The sequence below is a fragment of the Lepus europaeus genome, chromosome 2, assembly GCF_033115175.1.
Source record: "Lepus europaeus isolate LE1 chromosome 2, mLepTim1.pri, whole genome shotgun sequence".
Taxonomy (NCBI): Eukaryota; Metazoa; Chordata; class Mammalia; order Lagomorpha; family Leporidae; genus Lepus; species Lepus europaeus.
In genome coordinates, this window is record NC_084828.1 from 139,811,355 (window position 1) to 139,826,592 (window position 15,238).

General features: G+C 43.2%; 1 protein-coding gene across 8 annotated transcripts in view; it reads left to right on the forward strand.

Annotated features, from left to right (window-relative positions):
• TFDP2 (transcription factor Dp-2) overlaps nt 1-15,238 on the forward strand; it is a 184,218-nt gene that overhangs the window by 41,585 nt on the left and 127,395 nt on the right. For 3 of the 8 annotated variants that reach the window (XM_062213823.1, XM_062213829.1, XM_062213851.1), the window contains exon 2: nt 11,244-11,349. The exons of 4 other annotated variants lie outside the window; for them this stretch is intronic. In XM_062213823.1, coding sequence (XP_062069807.1) covers nt 11,335-11,349 — 15 coding nt within the window. In that variant the 5' untranslated portion in view covers nt 11,244-11,334. Of the gene's footprint in view, nt 1-11,243; nt 11,350-11,748; nt 11,840-15,238 lie in introns of those variants that run through there. One more of the 8 variants, XM_062213852.1, reaches the window with a different exon arrangement.

Below are 15,238 nucleotides of genomic sequence, written 5' to 3' on the forward strand. Positions count from 1 at the left end.
ATTAATCCATGCAGCCATTCTGCATAATGAATTCATGGTTTAAAATCTGGAATTTGCTACTTAGTAAAAGACCCTTTCTGTTAGGTTCTTGGCAAGATATTGAAGTGTGACTTTGTTCTAAATTTGAGTGATCCCATCCAATACTGCTTCTTTGGATAGGGGCAAAAATAAGTTTTCTTTCTCATACTTTCGTGTTCAGTAATTAATAAATGATAAGTATTGATAATCTGTTACGTGTATTTGAAACAAAGGCAGCCTTTTGGTTTTATTATGGAGCCGTATGAAAAGTCAGTAATGATGCTATTCTGCCAGGAAATAAGGGAGGAATCCTCCTCCTGTGAATTTACTGGGTGATACATAACTCTCTCTCATATTTGTCATTGTACTCATCTGTAGCCATGCCTAAGCCTTGGCTCCTCATTGCAACATCCTTTCCACTGAGCATTAATGGCTTCTAGCCTGAGAATATGACAAACAAATTTACTATGAACTTTATGTTAAATAAAATCAGTAAGATGAAGGCAGGCCCAAGGACCTGCAGTAGCTAATTTGTTCATGGGTTTTGTGGAAGCTAATGTGAGCAGTAGGGCCATTTCTTTTTCTGTTATTTCTGACCTTAGAAGTTCTATTCTGGTGGGTGAAGGTGGTTTGATGGCTAGATAATGGATTATAGGTAGCAAATATAAGTGAATTGGGTATACTCAAAAAATGAGTGAGCTTTTCAATGACTGAAGAATGGAATACAGCCGGTACTGCTGGTTTTTATAGAACATGGGTCCGGTGCTGTGGCATAATGGGTAAAGCCGCCACCTGCAGTGCTGGCATCCCGTATGAATTTGCTGCTTCACTTCTGATCCACTTTGCTATGGCCTGGGAAAGCAGTAGAAGATGGCCCAAGTGCTTGAGCCCCTGCACCTGCGTAGGAGACCCGGAATAATCTCCTGGCTCCTGGCTTTGGATTGGCCCAGCTCTGGCCGTTGGGGCCATTTGGTGGGGGGTTGAAGCAGTGGATGGAAGACCTCTCTCTCTCTGCCTCTGTAATAAGTAAGTAAATCTTTCAAATCCTGCCTTTCAAATATATAAATAAATCTTAATTAAAAAAAAAGAATTAGAACTCACATCCACGTTAATCTTTGGTGAACAGAACTTAGAATCTGGCTCGGACGCTGCAGCCTCTGCTCGAATCCTTCCTGGTCTTCCCACTAGTCGTCCTGCGTTATCTGTCTGGCTCTCACCCTGGTCTCAGAAGCCCTCTCTCTCTTGCCCTTTGTTTACAGGCACACAGACTCCAGCTCAGCTCTAGAACTGCCATGTGCTCTCCTTCCTCTGGGCTCTCCTCCCCGCTCTTCCCTTTGCCAGTGATTCACTCAGATTTGAATTGTATTTTTTGATGAGTTCAGCTCAAACTTCACTTCTGTAAAACCATCAAAGTTCAAGTCCCTTATTTTACTTGTTCTTGTGTATTTTTTGAGTCTCCATCCTAGCACTTGTAATTATCATTAAGAAGTTACTTGTGAAATTCTTTCTTCAGTTTGTGCCTTCATAGCTAGAATGTCACCATGAAGGTGGGGCCTGTGTCATTGTTTCCGTAGCATTTTCTTTTCAGTGCTCAGCATTTTTTTTTAAAAGATTTTATTTATTTATCTGCAAGTCAGAGTTATACAGAGAAGAGAGGCAGAGAGAGAGAGAGGTCTTCCATCTGATGGTTCACTCCCCAGTTGGTCGCAAAGGCCAGAGCTGTGCTGATCCAAAGCCAGGAGCCAGGAGCTTCCTCCGGGTCTCCCATGCGGGAGCAGGGGCCCAAGGACTTGGGCCATCTTCCACTGCTATCCCAGGCCATATCAGAGAGCTGGATCTGAAGTGGAGGAGCCAGGTCTCGAACTGGTGGCCACATGGGATGCTGGCACTTCAGGCCAGGGCGTTAACCTGCTGTGCCACAGCGCCGGCCCCAAGTGCTCATCATTTTAATGCTCAGCATCTTGAATGCTCAGTGTTTATAAGCAACTGGCAATCAATAGGTATTTATTCAACAAATAAATTAGTAGTATTCATGTAATATTCATTATCTCACTGTACATATGTCATATTATTGATTGCTTGTACTATTAACTGGTTTTTTATCATCTGGGTAAAAGCTTATGTAAATCTTTTTTTTCCTGATTTTAAAAATTGAGCAATGAACATAAAAATATTATTTCCTTTTAAAAAATACTTGTTTATTAGGACTGATGTTGTGGCGGGGTGGGCTAAGCCTCTGCCTGTGGCGCCAGCTTCCCATATAGGCACCGGTTAGAGTCCTGGCTGCTCCACTTCAGCTCTCTGCTATGGCCTGGGAAAACAGTAGAAGATGGTCAAACTGCTTGGGCCCCTGCACTTGAGTGGAGGACCTGGAAGAAGCTCCTGGCTCCTGGCCTCAGATCAGCTCATCTCCGGCCATTTGGGGAGTGTCCCATATTGACAGGGACCCAACTACTTGAGCCATCACCCATTGCCTCCTAGGGTGTGCATTTACAGGAAATTGGGAGTGGAACTGGGAGTAGAACTGGGACTTGAACACTGGGCACTTGGACAGATGCTTGCCCCTCAACAATTTTTTAAATTAATTAGTTAATTAGTTAGTTAATTTAAAAGGCAGAGTCACAGAGAAGGAGGGAGAGACAGAAAAGGAGACCTTCCATTTACTGGTTCACTCCTCAAATGGCTGTAACACTCGGGGCTGGTCTAGGCTGAAGCCAGTAGCTTTTTCTGGGTCTTCCATATGGGAGCAAGGGCCCAAGGTCTTGGGCCATCTTCTGCTCCTTTCCCAGGCGTATTAATGGAGAGCTGGATTGGAAGTGGAACAGCCTAGATGACTATGTGTGCCCATATGAGATGGTGGCATCACAGGCTGCAGCTTAACATGTTGCACCACAACATTGTGTGTAAAATAACTCTGTTGAAATCTTTACTTAATATATACTAAACTGATCTTCTGTATATAAAGAGAATTGAAAATGAATCTTGATATGAATGGAAGGGGAGAGGGAGTGGGAAAGGGGAGGGTTGCGGGTGGGAGGGAAGTTATGGGGGGGAAGCCATTGTAATCCATAAGCTGTACTTTGGAAATTTATATTCATTAAATATAAGTTAAAAAAAAGAAAGAAAATTTAAAAAAAAAATATGGCTAAGAGAGCAGAAATCCCAAATAAGTCTGATGCTTTTGAACTTGTAATTATTTTTCTTTTAAAAATCAAAGCCTTCAAAATTAAGAGACTGAAGCAGGATCATATGTAAAAGTCCATTGTAGTACCTATCACAGCTAAATACAACCTCAAGCAATAGAAAAGGATTGCTGTATCCCTGAATCACCTTGCATTGATAATAAAGACATGAGTACAAAATTAAAAAAAAAAAAAAGACTCTGTGGGAGAACAGATTTAAATAAATAAGTGATTTTTTAAAAAAGATTTATTTGAAAATCAGAGTTATGCAGAGAGAGAAGGAGAGGCAGAGAAAGAGAGGTCTTCCATCTGGTTCACTCACCAATTGGCTGCAATGGCCGGAGCTGTGCCAATCCAAAGCCAGGAGCCAGGAGCTTCTCCCGGGTCTTCCACGCAGGTGCAGGGGCCCAAGGACTTGGGCCATCTTCTGCCACTTTCCCAGGCCATAGAAGAGAGCTGAATTAGAAGTGGAGTAGCTGGGGCTTAAACTGGCAGCGCCCATGGGATACCAGCAGTGCAGGCAGCAGCTTTACCTGCTATGCCACAGTGCTGGCCCCTAAAAGTGATTTTTAAAAATTACTTTGGAGGCCAGCATTGTGGTGCAACAGATGAAGCCACTTGCTGTGACACCAGCATTCTGTATGAACACTGGTTCGAGTCTTGGTTACCCAACTTCTGATCCAGCTTCCTGCTAATAGCCTGGGGAAAGTAGCAGAAGATACCCCAAGTGCTTGAGCCCCTGCTACCCATTTGGGAGATCCAGATGGAATTCTGTCTCCTAGCTTCAACCTGGCTGGCCATTTGGTGAGTGAACCAGTTTTGAGGAACTGACAAGCTGTCAGTGAAACTGGATCAGAAAAGATTATGGGAAATTAGTTCATTGCAAAGCTGGAGGTGTAGGCAGACCAGGTCATACTAAACCACATGAAGGATTTGCAGCATTTAAATGTGATTGCTGATACCTGATTAGAAAATTATTAAATCTGAATGTCCATCAGTAGGGGCTAGTTCAGTAAATTACAGTATAATCATGTAAAGGAATATTTTTGTGGTTGTTAAAAAATTAAATACTTGGCCAGCGCCGCAGCTCACTAGGCTAATCCTCTGCCTTGCGGCGCCGGCACACCGGGTTCTAGTCCCAGTTGGGGCACCGATCCTGTCCCGGTTGCCCCTCTTCCAGGCCAGCTCTCTGCTGTGGTCAGGGAGTGCAGTGGAGGATGGCCCAAGTCCTTGGGCCTTGCACCCCATGGGAGACCAGGAGAAGCACCTGGCTCCTGCCATCGGATCAGCGTGGTGAGCCAGCCGCAGCGCGCTACCGCGGCGGCCATTGAAGGGTGAACCAACGGCAAAAGGAAGAACTTTCTCTCTGTCTCCCTCTACTGTCCACTCTGCCTGTCAAAAATTAAAAAAAAAAAAATACTTAAAACTTTTAAAATTCCAATTTAATGTTTAGATTTAAAAAAAGAGAGTTTTTAAAAAGGCAGAAAACTCAACCCAATGATATATGATCTGTCCTATGTGAAAATTTTCAAGGATTCTTTGGTATATGATAAATTATCTTTTTTTCTGGATTTTCCATAATAATAATTGTATGTGCAGGTCAAGTATCCCTTCTCCACAATGCTTGGAGCCAGAAATGTTTTAGATATCAGATTTGTTTGAATTTTTTAGTAATTTGTGTATATATAATGAAGTGTCTTCCGGATGGACCCAAGTCTGAACATAAAATTTAATATGCTCATAATATTTTAAATTTAATATGCTCATAAACCTCATGCATACAAGCTGAAGGTCATTTTTGTACAGTATTTTGCACACCTGTGTTTTGACTGTGCCTGTCACATGAGATCAGGTGTGGAATTTTTCACTTGTGGCCTTATATTGGAGATTAAAAAGTTTGTGGTTTTCAGATCAGGGATGGTCAGTCTGTGTATCATTTTGTTAGAATATTTTGAGGATATATTTAGTTATTTATTTTAAAGATTTATTTATTTATTGTATCTTAAGTCAGACACATTTTGTAAGGTGTCATAGTAGTTAACATGTTTGCTGGACTCAGATCCTGGGTTCATGTTCTGGCACTGCCTTTTTTTTTTCTTTTGGCACTGCTATTTGTATAGTTAGTTAACTGGGCAAATTAGTTGAACTGCCTGAAATTGTTTTATCGTCTACAAAATGAGAACAATAATATTTGCCTGCTAGAATTATGATGTGAATTATATATTATCATACACATGTAGCATTTAGGAGAGTACCTAGATGTGCTGATCACATAAGAAAAAATTACATACTGTCACTCTTTGAAAATATCTTCTAGTTAATACTACATGTCAAAAGATAGGGTACACGGAGAGAATACTGAAGAAAGTTATCCCAAAAAGTTATTGTAGTTGCCTCTGACAGGTGAGATTATGGCTGATATTGATTCTAGCTTTGCTTCTGTGTATTTCTTAAACTCTGAATCATGAGCATGTATTTAAAATTAGTAATGTCTGCCATTTAAGTAAGCTGCCTTTGCTGAAATTAAGTTTTTACTAGCATCCTTTTGGCAGTGTTAGAAAGTCTACAAGCTGTGGTTAAAGTGACATTACTGCTTTATTTTATGGATTTACCTGTAGTTATTTTTTTCTTTCTCTCTATATTTTAATTAATGTACCACTTTAAAAGGCTGTGTGGCCAGAGCTGCCAAATTGTGATTAGAGTAGAAAAGGGCTTGTGTTTGGAGACCATCTGTGGAAGTTGCATTGTCTGAAGCTGACAAGAGAGATCATAGCAGATGGTGAGGTCAAAAGATTGACTTTTTGAGTTTAACATAATGTGTTCATGAAGCTGGAAGAAGAAATCCGATTTATATTTTTAACCAACAGAAGGGCTGGGTGACAGGCAGAAGTGTGCAGTTGTTGTGTCTGGATAAAGCATAATGCATCAGCGCACATGACCAGTTTGTCTCTGACGTCATCAGTGCTGCCAGAGATGGCAGGTTCTTGAAACGTTTGGTGCCGTGTTTATTTACTTTCTAGGTACTTTGAGGGTTTAAGTCATAGCCTACAAATAGTTTTCTATGAAAGGCAATGTAAAATAAAGACAAAAGCTTTAAAATAACTACAAAAAAGTGTATTTTAATCAAAACATTATAAACTCTCTCAAAGGCAAGAGAGCATACTTTTAATTGAATAAAGGAGCTTCTTTTTAATTGAATAAAGGGGGTCTACATCACAATCCCAATACAAAATTTTTAAAAAATTATTTATTTAATTGAAAAAGAGCTGGACCACAAAACTGCAGTCCAGTCGAGGTCCCCCACACTGGGGGCAGTATCTCAAGGACTTGAGCCATCACGGCTGCCTCGCAAAACATGCATGAGCAGGAAGCTGGAATCTGCAACAGAGCTGAGACTTGAACCTAGTCTCATCCCAATATGGGATGCCAGTATCCCAAGCTGTATTTTAAAGGTAAAGCATTCCATTTTTAATTATTTTAGAAAACATTTATTAATTTGAGAGGCAGAGTTACAGAAAGAGAGAGGGAGAGAGAGAGAGAGGTCTCCCATCTACTGATTCACTCCCCAAATGGCCACTCGGCCAGGGCTGGGTCAGGCTGAAGCCAGGAGTCAGGAGCTTCATCCAGGTCTCCCATGTGGGTGTCAAGGGCCCAAGCACTTGGGCTATCTTCTGCTTTCCTAAGCCATTAGCAGGCAGCCAGATCAGAATTGGGATGTTGGCATTGCAGGAGGCATCTTTACCCACTATGACACAATGCCACCCCACCCCCTTTCTCTTCCTCTCTTTCTTACTCTGCATTTCAAATAAATGAATAAATACTTTTTAAAAAATGTATTTTGAGAGGTAGAGTTACAGACATAGAGAAAGAGAGAGAGAGACAGAGAGAAAGGCCTTCCATCCACTGATCCACTCCCCAGATGGCCACAATGGCCAGAGCTGGGCTGATCCGAAGCCAGGAGCCAGGAGCTTCCTCTAGGTCTCCCACATGGGTGCAAGAGCCCAAGGTCTTGGACTATCTGCTACTGCTTTCCCAGGCCATAGCAGAGAGCTGGATAGGAAGAGGAACAGCCAAGACACAAGCTGGCACCCATATGGGATGCCAGCACTGCAGGTGGAGGCTTAACCTACTACACCACAGCTGGCCCCTAAATTTCTTATTTTATTCTATTTTATTTTTTATAATTTTTAAAGATGTATTTATTTACGTAAAAGGTAGAGTTACAGAGAGGCAGAGAGAGAGAGAGAGAATCTTCCATCAGCTGATTCACTCTTGAAATGGCCGCAACAGCCAGAGATGGGCCAATCTGAAACCAGGAACCAGGAGCTTCTTCCAGGTCTCCCATGTGGGTGCAGGGGCCCAAGGACTTGGGCTATCTTCTACTGCTTTCCCAGGCCATAGAGGAGAGCTGGATCAGAAGTGGAAATTTGAGATTTTCATAATAGGATGTTCAACTTGTATTTCTAATCTAGATTTATTTATTCATTATTTGAAAGAGTTACAGAGAGGCAGAGGCAGAGGGAGACAGAGGTCTCCCATCCACTGGTTCATTCCCCAAATGGCTGCAAAGGCTGGAGCTGAGCCAATCAGAAACCAGGAGCCAGGAGCTTCTTTTGGGTCTCCCATGCAGGTTCAGGGGCTCAAGGACTTGGGCCATCCTCTGCTTTCCTAGGTGGGTTTGCAGGGAGCTAGATTGGAAGTGGAGCAGTCAGAACTTGAACTAGCATTCTTATGGGATGCTGGTGCTGCAGGCCAGAGCTTTAATCTGTTGCACCATAGTGCCAGCCCCTAAATATTTTGCTTTAAATTATTTTTATTGGCCGGTGCCGTGGCTTAACAGGCTAATCCTCTGCCTGCGGCACCGGCACACCGGGTTCTAGTCCCGGTTGGGGTGCCGGATTCTATGCTGATTGCCCCTCTTCCAGGCCAGCTCTCTGCTATGGCCCGGGAAGGCAGTGGAGGATGGCCCAAGTGCTTGGGCCCTGCACCCGCATGGGAGACCAGGAGAAGCACCTGGCTCCTGGCTTCGGATCAGCGCGATGCGCCGGCTGCAGCGGCCATTGGAGGGTGAACCAACGGCAAAAGGAAGACCTTTCTCTCTGTCTCTCTCTGTCTCTCTCTCTCACTATCCACTCTGCCTGTCAAAAAAAAAATTATTTTTATCGTCATTCAGCTCTAAATATTTTTTTTAAAAAAAGATATATTTACTTATTTGAAAGGCAGAGTTACAGAGAGGCAGTGTGCAGTTGTTGTGTCTGGATAAAGCATAATGCATCAGCGCACATGACCGGTTTGTCTCTGACGTCATCAGTGCTGCCAGAGACGGCAGGTTCTTGAAACGTTTGGTGCCGCGTTTATTTACTTTCTAGGTACTTTGAGCATCCCAAGTAGCGCCTTAATTGCTACCGCAAACACCTCACCCTTTGTATTTTCTTCATCATTGAAAAAATATAAACTAAGTGTTGTGTTGAAAAGTAAAAACACCTTGTTTTTCTTCTACAGAATATTACTTGCAGATTCAATGTGTAGCATTTAAGGCAGATATTTGAAGCACCTTTTTTCTTAGCCCCCATTACTTATGAACTTTTCAAAGTTAAGTTTTCTCATTCCTTCTAAATGTCTTATTAAAGCTTTTGTTTTCATGTAATTGTAGTCTCAGAGAAAAGCTGCAAAAGTAAGAGAAAGAACTCCTGAATAGGGTACGTCCTCCAGTGTGTTTTAAATCATCTCTGGATTACTTTTCGTGCCTAATAGAGTGCAGTTGTGCTGTAAATAGGAAAAAGGTCTATATAGCTTCAATGCATCCACAATTAAAAAAATATATATTTTCTATCCACAATCAGTTGAACTGTGGATATGGAGTCTGCAGATACTTAAGACCAGCTGTATGGGGGTCCTTCAGAAAATTGGTAGAAAAATGGGATTAAAGGGTAAGTTGATGATGGTGGACAATCTTTTTAAAACCCATGGATAGGCCGGCGCTGTGGCTTAACAGGCTGATCCTCCGCCTTGTGGCGCCGGCACACAGGGTTCTAGTCCCAGTTGGGGTGCCGGATTCTATCCCGGTTGCCCCTCTTCCAGGCCAGCTATCTTCTGTGGCCCAGGAAGGCAGTGGAGGATGGCCCAGGTCCTTGGGCCCTGCACCCGCATGGGAGACCAGGAGGAGCACCTGGCTCCTGGCTTCGGATCAGCGAGATGTGCCGGCCACAGTGGCCATTGGAGGGTGAACCAACGGCAAAAGGGAAGACCTTCCTCTCTGTCTCTCTCTCTCACTGTCCACTCTGCCTGTCAAAAAAAAAAAAAAAAAAACAAAAAACAAAAAACAAAAAAAAAACACCCATGGATAGTTTTTTCATAATATACAATTTTCATGAATTGTGAAGTCTCTTACATGCATAGATTGCAGTTTTTTGCATTAAAATAAACATCTTTTAATTCCATTTTCCATGAATGTGTTGAAGTGCCCCCACACTTTCTGTCATGTATCTTTTGTCAGCAAGTTCCTACCATCCCGCCCTTCTACTCCTAAGTATTTTAGTGTGTTTCGAAGAACAAGGACACTCACTTATAGAAAAATCCCTTGGTTCGTTGATCAAAATCAAGAAATATAGTATTGAGATAATACTATTTATTTATTTGTTGAAATAATACTATATATTTATTTATTTATTTGAAAGGCAAAGTTACAGAGAGGTCTTCTATCTGCTGGTACACTTCCCAAATGTCTGCCGGGGCTGGGCTCGGCTGAAGCCAGGAACCAGGAATTTCAACTAGGTCTCCGTGTGGGTGTAGGGGCCCAAGCACTTGGGTCATATTCTGCTTTCGCAGGCACATTAGCAGGGAGCTGGCTTGGCAGTGAAGCATCCAGGACTTGAACCAGCACTCATATAGGATGCTGGCATCACAAGCAGTGGCCTAATCTGCTGTGCCACATCACCAGCCCCAAGTCTGGGGACTTTATTATCGCCGGTTACCCTGATACTGGTCTTTACAGCAATTATTTTTTCTGGTTCAGTGTCTAGTCTGGACCACATGCTGAATTTAGCTTTCATGTGTTTCTAGTTTTTTAAAATCTGGAATGTTTCTCCAACTTCTGCCTTTTAGAACACTGATGTTTGTGGAGAGTTCAGGCCATCATTTTGTAGACCAGTATTTTCTCATAATTAGATTTAGATTTTGCATTGTGGGAAGAAATACCTCAGAAATGATGTTGTACCCATCATGGTGCACTTAGATATGCAGTGTTCGGTGCTCCATTATTGGTGGTCATTTGGCAACTTTGACCACTTAGCTGAAGTGGTATGTGCCAGGTTCATCAAGTTTGTCATTGGAAAGTTTGAATTAACAGATATGTTGTAGGGAGATATTTCATGCAACACATTTTCACTGTCTGATCTTACCACCTATTAATGAGTCTTGCCTTATCAGTTATTATGATACATGCAAGTTTTAGAAACTATATTTGTTAGTTGGCATGCTGCTGCAAAAAAGAGTTTGCCCTTCCCCCCACAATATCCCCAGAAATCCCATATAATTATCATAGTCGTTGGGTTTACCGTCTTTTACAGCTGTTGTATTCTGTGATGCCTACATGTCCCGAATGATCGGGTCAGAGGCCCTGTGCTGTTTCCCGCGTGCTCTTGACTTGGCTTCGGCAATTTCTGAGCCCTTCCTTACTTTAGGCACAGTGAAATGTTCTGGGTTCATCTTGTATGTTTCCTATCCTGCCCTGGAGTTGGCCATTTCTCCATGAAGCCTTGGTGTTTCTTTTACTGCCTGGTCTAAAGCAGCATAGTTTCATATTTCAGAGTCCAGGCGGCATCATCCGTGAGCTGAATTGACTTGGTCAAATTGTTTAGTCTCTTCAAACTCCAGTTTTTATCTGCGGAATGGGGATTAAGTGGTGCAGCTCTCAATAGTGCTGTTGTGAGGATCAGTTTAGGCAATTCACTTAGAGAACAATGCATGTCACACAGTAAATATGACATCACTGTTGCTTCTTACTATTGTTACATTACTATTCCCTCTTTTTCCTTTTGACAGGATGTTATTTTAAAGAATTATTGAAGATGAAGGTTTTTTATTGTTTGTTTTTTAATGGCTTTACAGAATCTTAAATAGAATACAGTTTGGCATGATGACAAAAAATGTAAGTATTTGTAAAATTTTTAATGTAAAAAAAAATTTAAAGTGAGTTGTCCCTTATCCTCTGCATATTTTCCTCACTATTCTGATAAGTATTTATTGGCATGAATTTATCAGTTTTTTTCTTTAATGCAGAGTGTGAGTTAATAAGCTTTGACGCCATTGTACTCAGTCCCCTAATGGGCATGGCGGCATTCTCATAAACTGGTGCCAACAGCTGTAAAATTGCCCTCTTCAGAAGGTTTCCCACCCACCTCCTCTTTTGGGTACTGTAACACTTTCGCTTTGGTGCTTGCTAAAGTTACTTGGCCCCATTGAAAAAGATCACTATTATTTTTGGCTTATTTTTTCCTCAGGGAAATGTGTGTGTTTAGACAGCATCCAGAAGAAGCCTGCTATTTCCCAGGCAGTGTCACACGGTAGATGCTATGAAGAAGCTGTTCCGTTTTTACCCCCCTGCTTGAGGCTGCCGACTGTACATGACTTTCCTCCAGGTTATTGTTTCACCATCCTGTATGAGTGTTTTGGTTTCCAGTTATGGTGAAGGGATAATGCCATAAAGTAAATAGTGCAACTTCCAGGAAAATTTTTAAAAAATATTTATTTGTTTATTTGAAAGGCAGAGTTAGAAGCAGAAGCAGAGAGAGAGACAGAGAAGGTCTTCCATCTGCTGGTTCACTCCCCAGATAGCTACTACAGCCAGAGCTGAGCCAATCTGAAGCCAGGAACCTGGAGCTTCTTCCAGGTCTCCCACACGGGTACAGGGAGGGGCCCAAGCACTTGGGCCATCCTCTGCTGCCTTCCCAGGCCACAGCAGAGAGCAGCCTGGACTCAAATTGGTGCTCCTATGGGATGCCAGCACTGCAGGTGGAGGCTTTACCTGCTATGCCACAGTGCCAGCCCCAGGAATCTTTGGGAATTAAACAGAATTAGCTTATTATGCAAGAATCTTTGGGAATGAAACAGAAAGGTAATTCATCACAAAGGTTGAAAGGTGCCTCAAGGAATTCAAGAGTAGGAACATAGTGGGCCCTCTGGAATATCGAGGCCCAGGAGTTGCAGCAGAGTTTGGTTTCATCTCTTGTCTACTTGTTGCTGTGTATCTGCCTCATTTCTTCCTCTTTCCCCGCCTCTGCAAATTGTCTTCCTCAGTTCCCCAGTCTGCGTGGTAGAACACGGCTTCTCTCAGCATCTCCAGCAGCTTGTGGCCTGTCTGTGCTGGCCCTGACTTCAGACTGCTTGGGGAGGACTCTGGCACAGCGTGAGTCTGTTGTCCACCAGTGGTTTGGTTAGTTGTGAACAGAAGCTGGGGCCCCCTGCGGGGTATGAGGCAAGATGATAACAGCCTCTTAGGAGTCAGACAAGAAGTTCTAAATGTTGTCCATCATACACTCGAAGAGTTGCATCAACAAACCAACCCTTAGCCTATTACTGTATCTCTGTTCATTGATTTGGCTTACAGTTCAAAACTAGAACTTTTAACATGCTTCAGTAGCCATAAGCAGGTACAGATTTTGCTTCCTTGTCATTTTTAGGACAGCCAGAAGGTTTCTTGAGAAATTAGGATATGGGGGCAGGAGAGAAGTAAAAGGGGACCTCTCAGTATTTGGCTTGTGTAACTGGGGTCCTGACTGCCCTGCTATCTAATGAGAAGACAAACTCTTGGGGAGGTGCAGAATTTTGTGGCAAATTCAAAAATTCTCTTTGGAATCTAATAAATTGAAAGATCCAGGCCGGCGCCGCGGCTCACTAGGCTAATCCTCCGCCTTGCGGCGCCGGCACACCGGGTTCTAGTCCCGGTCAGGGCGCCGGTTCTGTCCTGGCTGCCCCTCTTGCAGGCCAGCTCTCTGCAGTGGTCAGGGAGTACAGTAGAGGATGGCTCAAGTGCTTGAGCCCTGCACCCCATGGGAGACCAGGAGAAGCACCTGGCTCCTGGCTTCAGATCAGTGAGATGCGCCAGCCGCAGCGGCCATTGGAGGGTGAACCAACGGCAAAAGGAAGACCTTTCTCTCTGTCTCTCACTCACTGTCCACTCTGCCTGTCAAAAAAAAAAAAAAAAAAAAAGAAAGATCCAGAAACATCCAAGTGGAGATATTGGCTGGGGAGTTTGATCAGTGACTCTGGAGCTCAGGGAAATGCTTTGGGGCAGAGGGTGAAATTTTGGAGTGATTTCATATTAAAATTATTTTAAATCAGTGGGACCATATGAGACTACATAGTTAGTACATGAATGTAGAGCATAGAAGGGCCAAGGTGTGAGCTCAGGGCTTCTCCATTTAAATATGAGAAGAAGGAGAAGTGGTAAAGGAAATTGTGCAGGAGCGGCCAGAGAGGTCGGGGAACCCAGAGGCCATGGAAGGAAAGTTTCAGAGAGGGTGGGGTCAGCTGTGTCATGTGCTGCTGAGAAGCGACTCACAGGTATGAAAGAGGTTGCCCTCTGATGGAGGCTCACTAGACAGATGTTTAAATACTCAGCACCTGGCCGGCGCCGCGGCTCACTAGGCTAATCCTCTGCCTTGCGGCACCGGCACACCGGCTTCTAGTCCCGGTCGGGGCACCAATCCTGTCCCGGTTGCCCCTCTTCCAGGCCAGCTCTCTGCTGTGGCCAGGGAGTGCAGTGGAGGATGGCCCCAGTGCTTGGGCCCTGCACCCCATGGGAGACCAGGAGAAGCACCTGGCTCCTGGCTTCAGATCAGCGAGATGCGCCAGCCGCAGCGGCCATTGGAGGGTGAACCAACGGCAAAAGGAAGACCTTTCTCTCTGTCTCTCTCTCACTGTCCACTCTGCCTGTCAAAAAATAAAAATAAAAATAAATAAATAATTAAAAAATAAAAAAATAAAAAATAAATACTCAGCACCTTTAATTTCTGCTTCTCACTTTGTATTTCTTTTATGAGAACCACATTTTTGCAAAGAGCTACTTTTGCGTTCGTTGTCCATGCCATTTTAGTCCCCTTATGGTTTCAAGTGATAGAAACCAAGACAGTAAATGGAATGTACTGTCTCACATGACTGAAAAGTCAAGGATACTCTAACTGCAGATGTATCTGGATTCAGGGGATCAGGTGGTAGTGTCAGGGCTTTGTCTCTCACTGCTCATCTTTGGCTCTCTGTGCAGTGGCATAGTGGCCTACCTGGCTTTACAATGCTTCATCTCAGAAGAAGAGAGAACTTGTCTCTTTTAGTATTTGTGTTTCAAATTCCATGGAGGGGCTGTGGTTGACACTGGTTGGCCCACCTGGGTAGACACTGTGGGGTAGGAAGTGGGGTGCTATAGGTCGCCAGGCTGGAGTCATGAACCCCATTCTATGCTGTCATGGCATAGTTGTATCAGAACTGCATGGCTGTGGAATGGATTGTTTAGCAAAAGGAGGAGATGAGAAGCAATATATTCCATGCATCTGAGGTCAAACTGTTACTGAATAGTATCTAGTGATATTCTTCTAGACCAACAATACAGATATATTCTAATGTAAGCTCCCTTAGTATACAATTAAGAATTTGAAATATAATTTGAGGAATAATTTTTGCCTTGTCATTGAATTTTTAAGAAATACATGTTGTGATACTCATTACAGAAAAATTAGAAAACATTGATAAGGAAAAGAAAAAAATAGCTAGTGTGGAAATTATCAGCAGCTAGTATATACACAAATGTATACAATTACATAGACAACATATTTTTAATTTTTTTTTTTTGACAGGCAGAGTGGATAGTGAGAGAGAGAGACAGAGAGAAAGGTCTTCCTTTTGCCATTGGTTCACCCTCCAATGGCCTCTGCGGCCGGCACATCATGCTGATCCAAAGCCAGGAGCCAGGTGCTTCTCCTGGTCTCCCATGCGGGTGCAGGTCCCAAGCACTTGGGCCATCCTCCACTGCCTTCCCGGGCCAT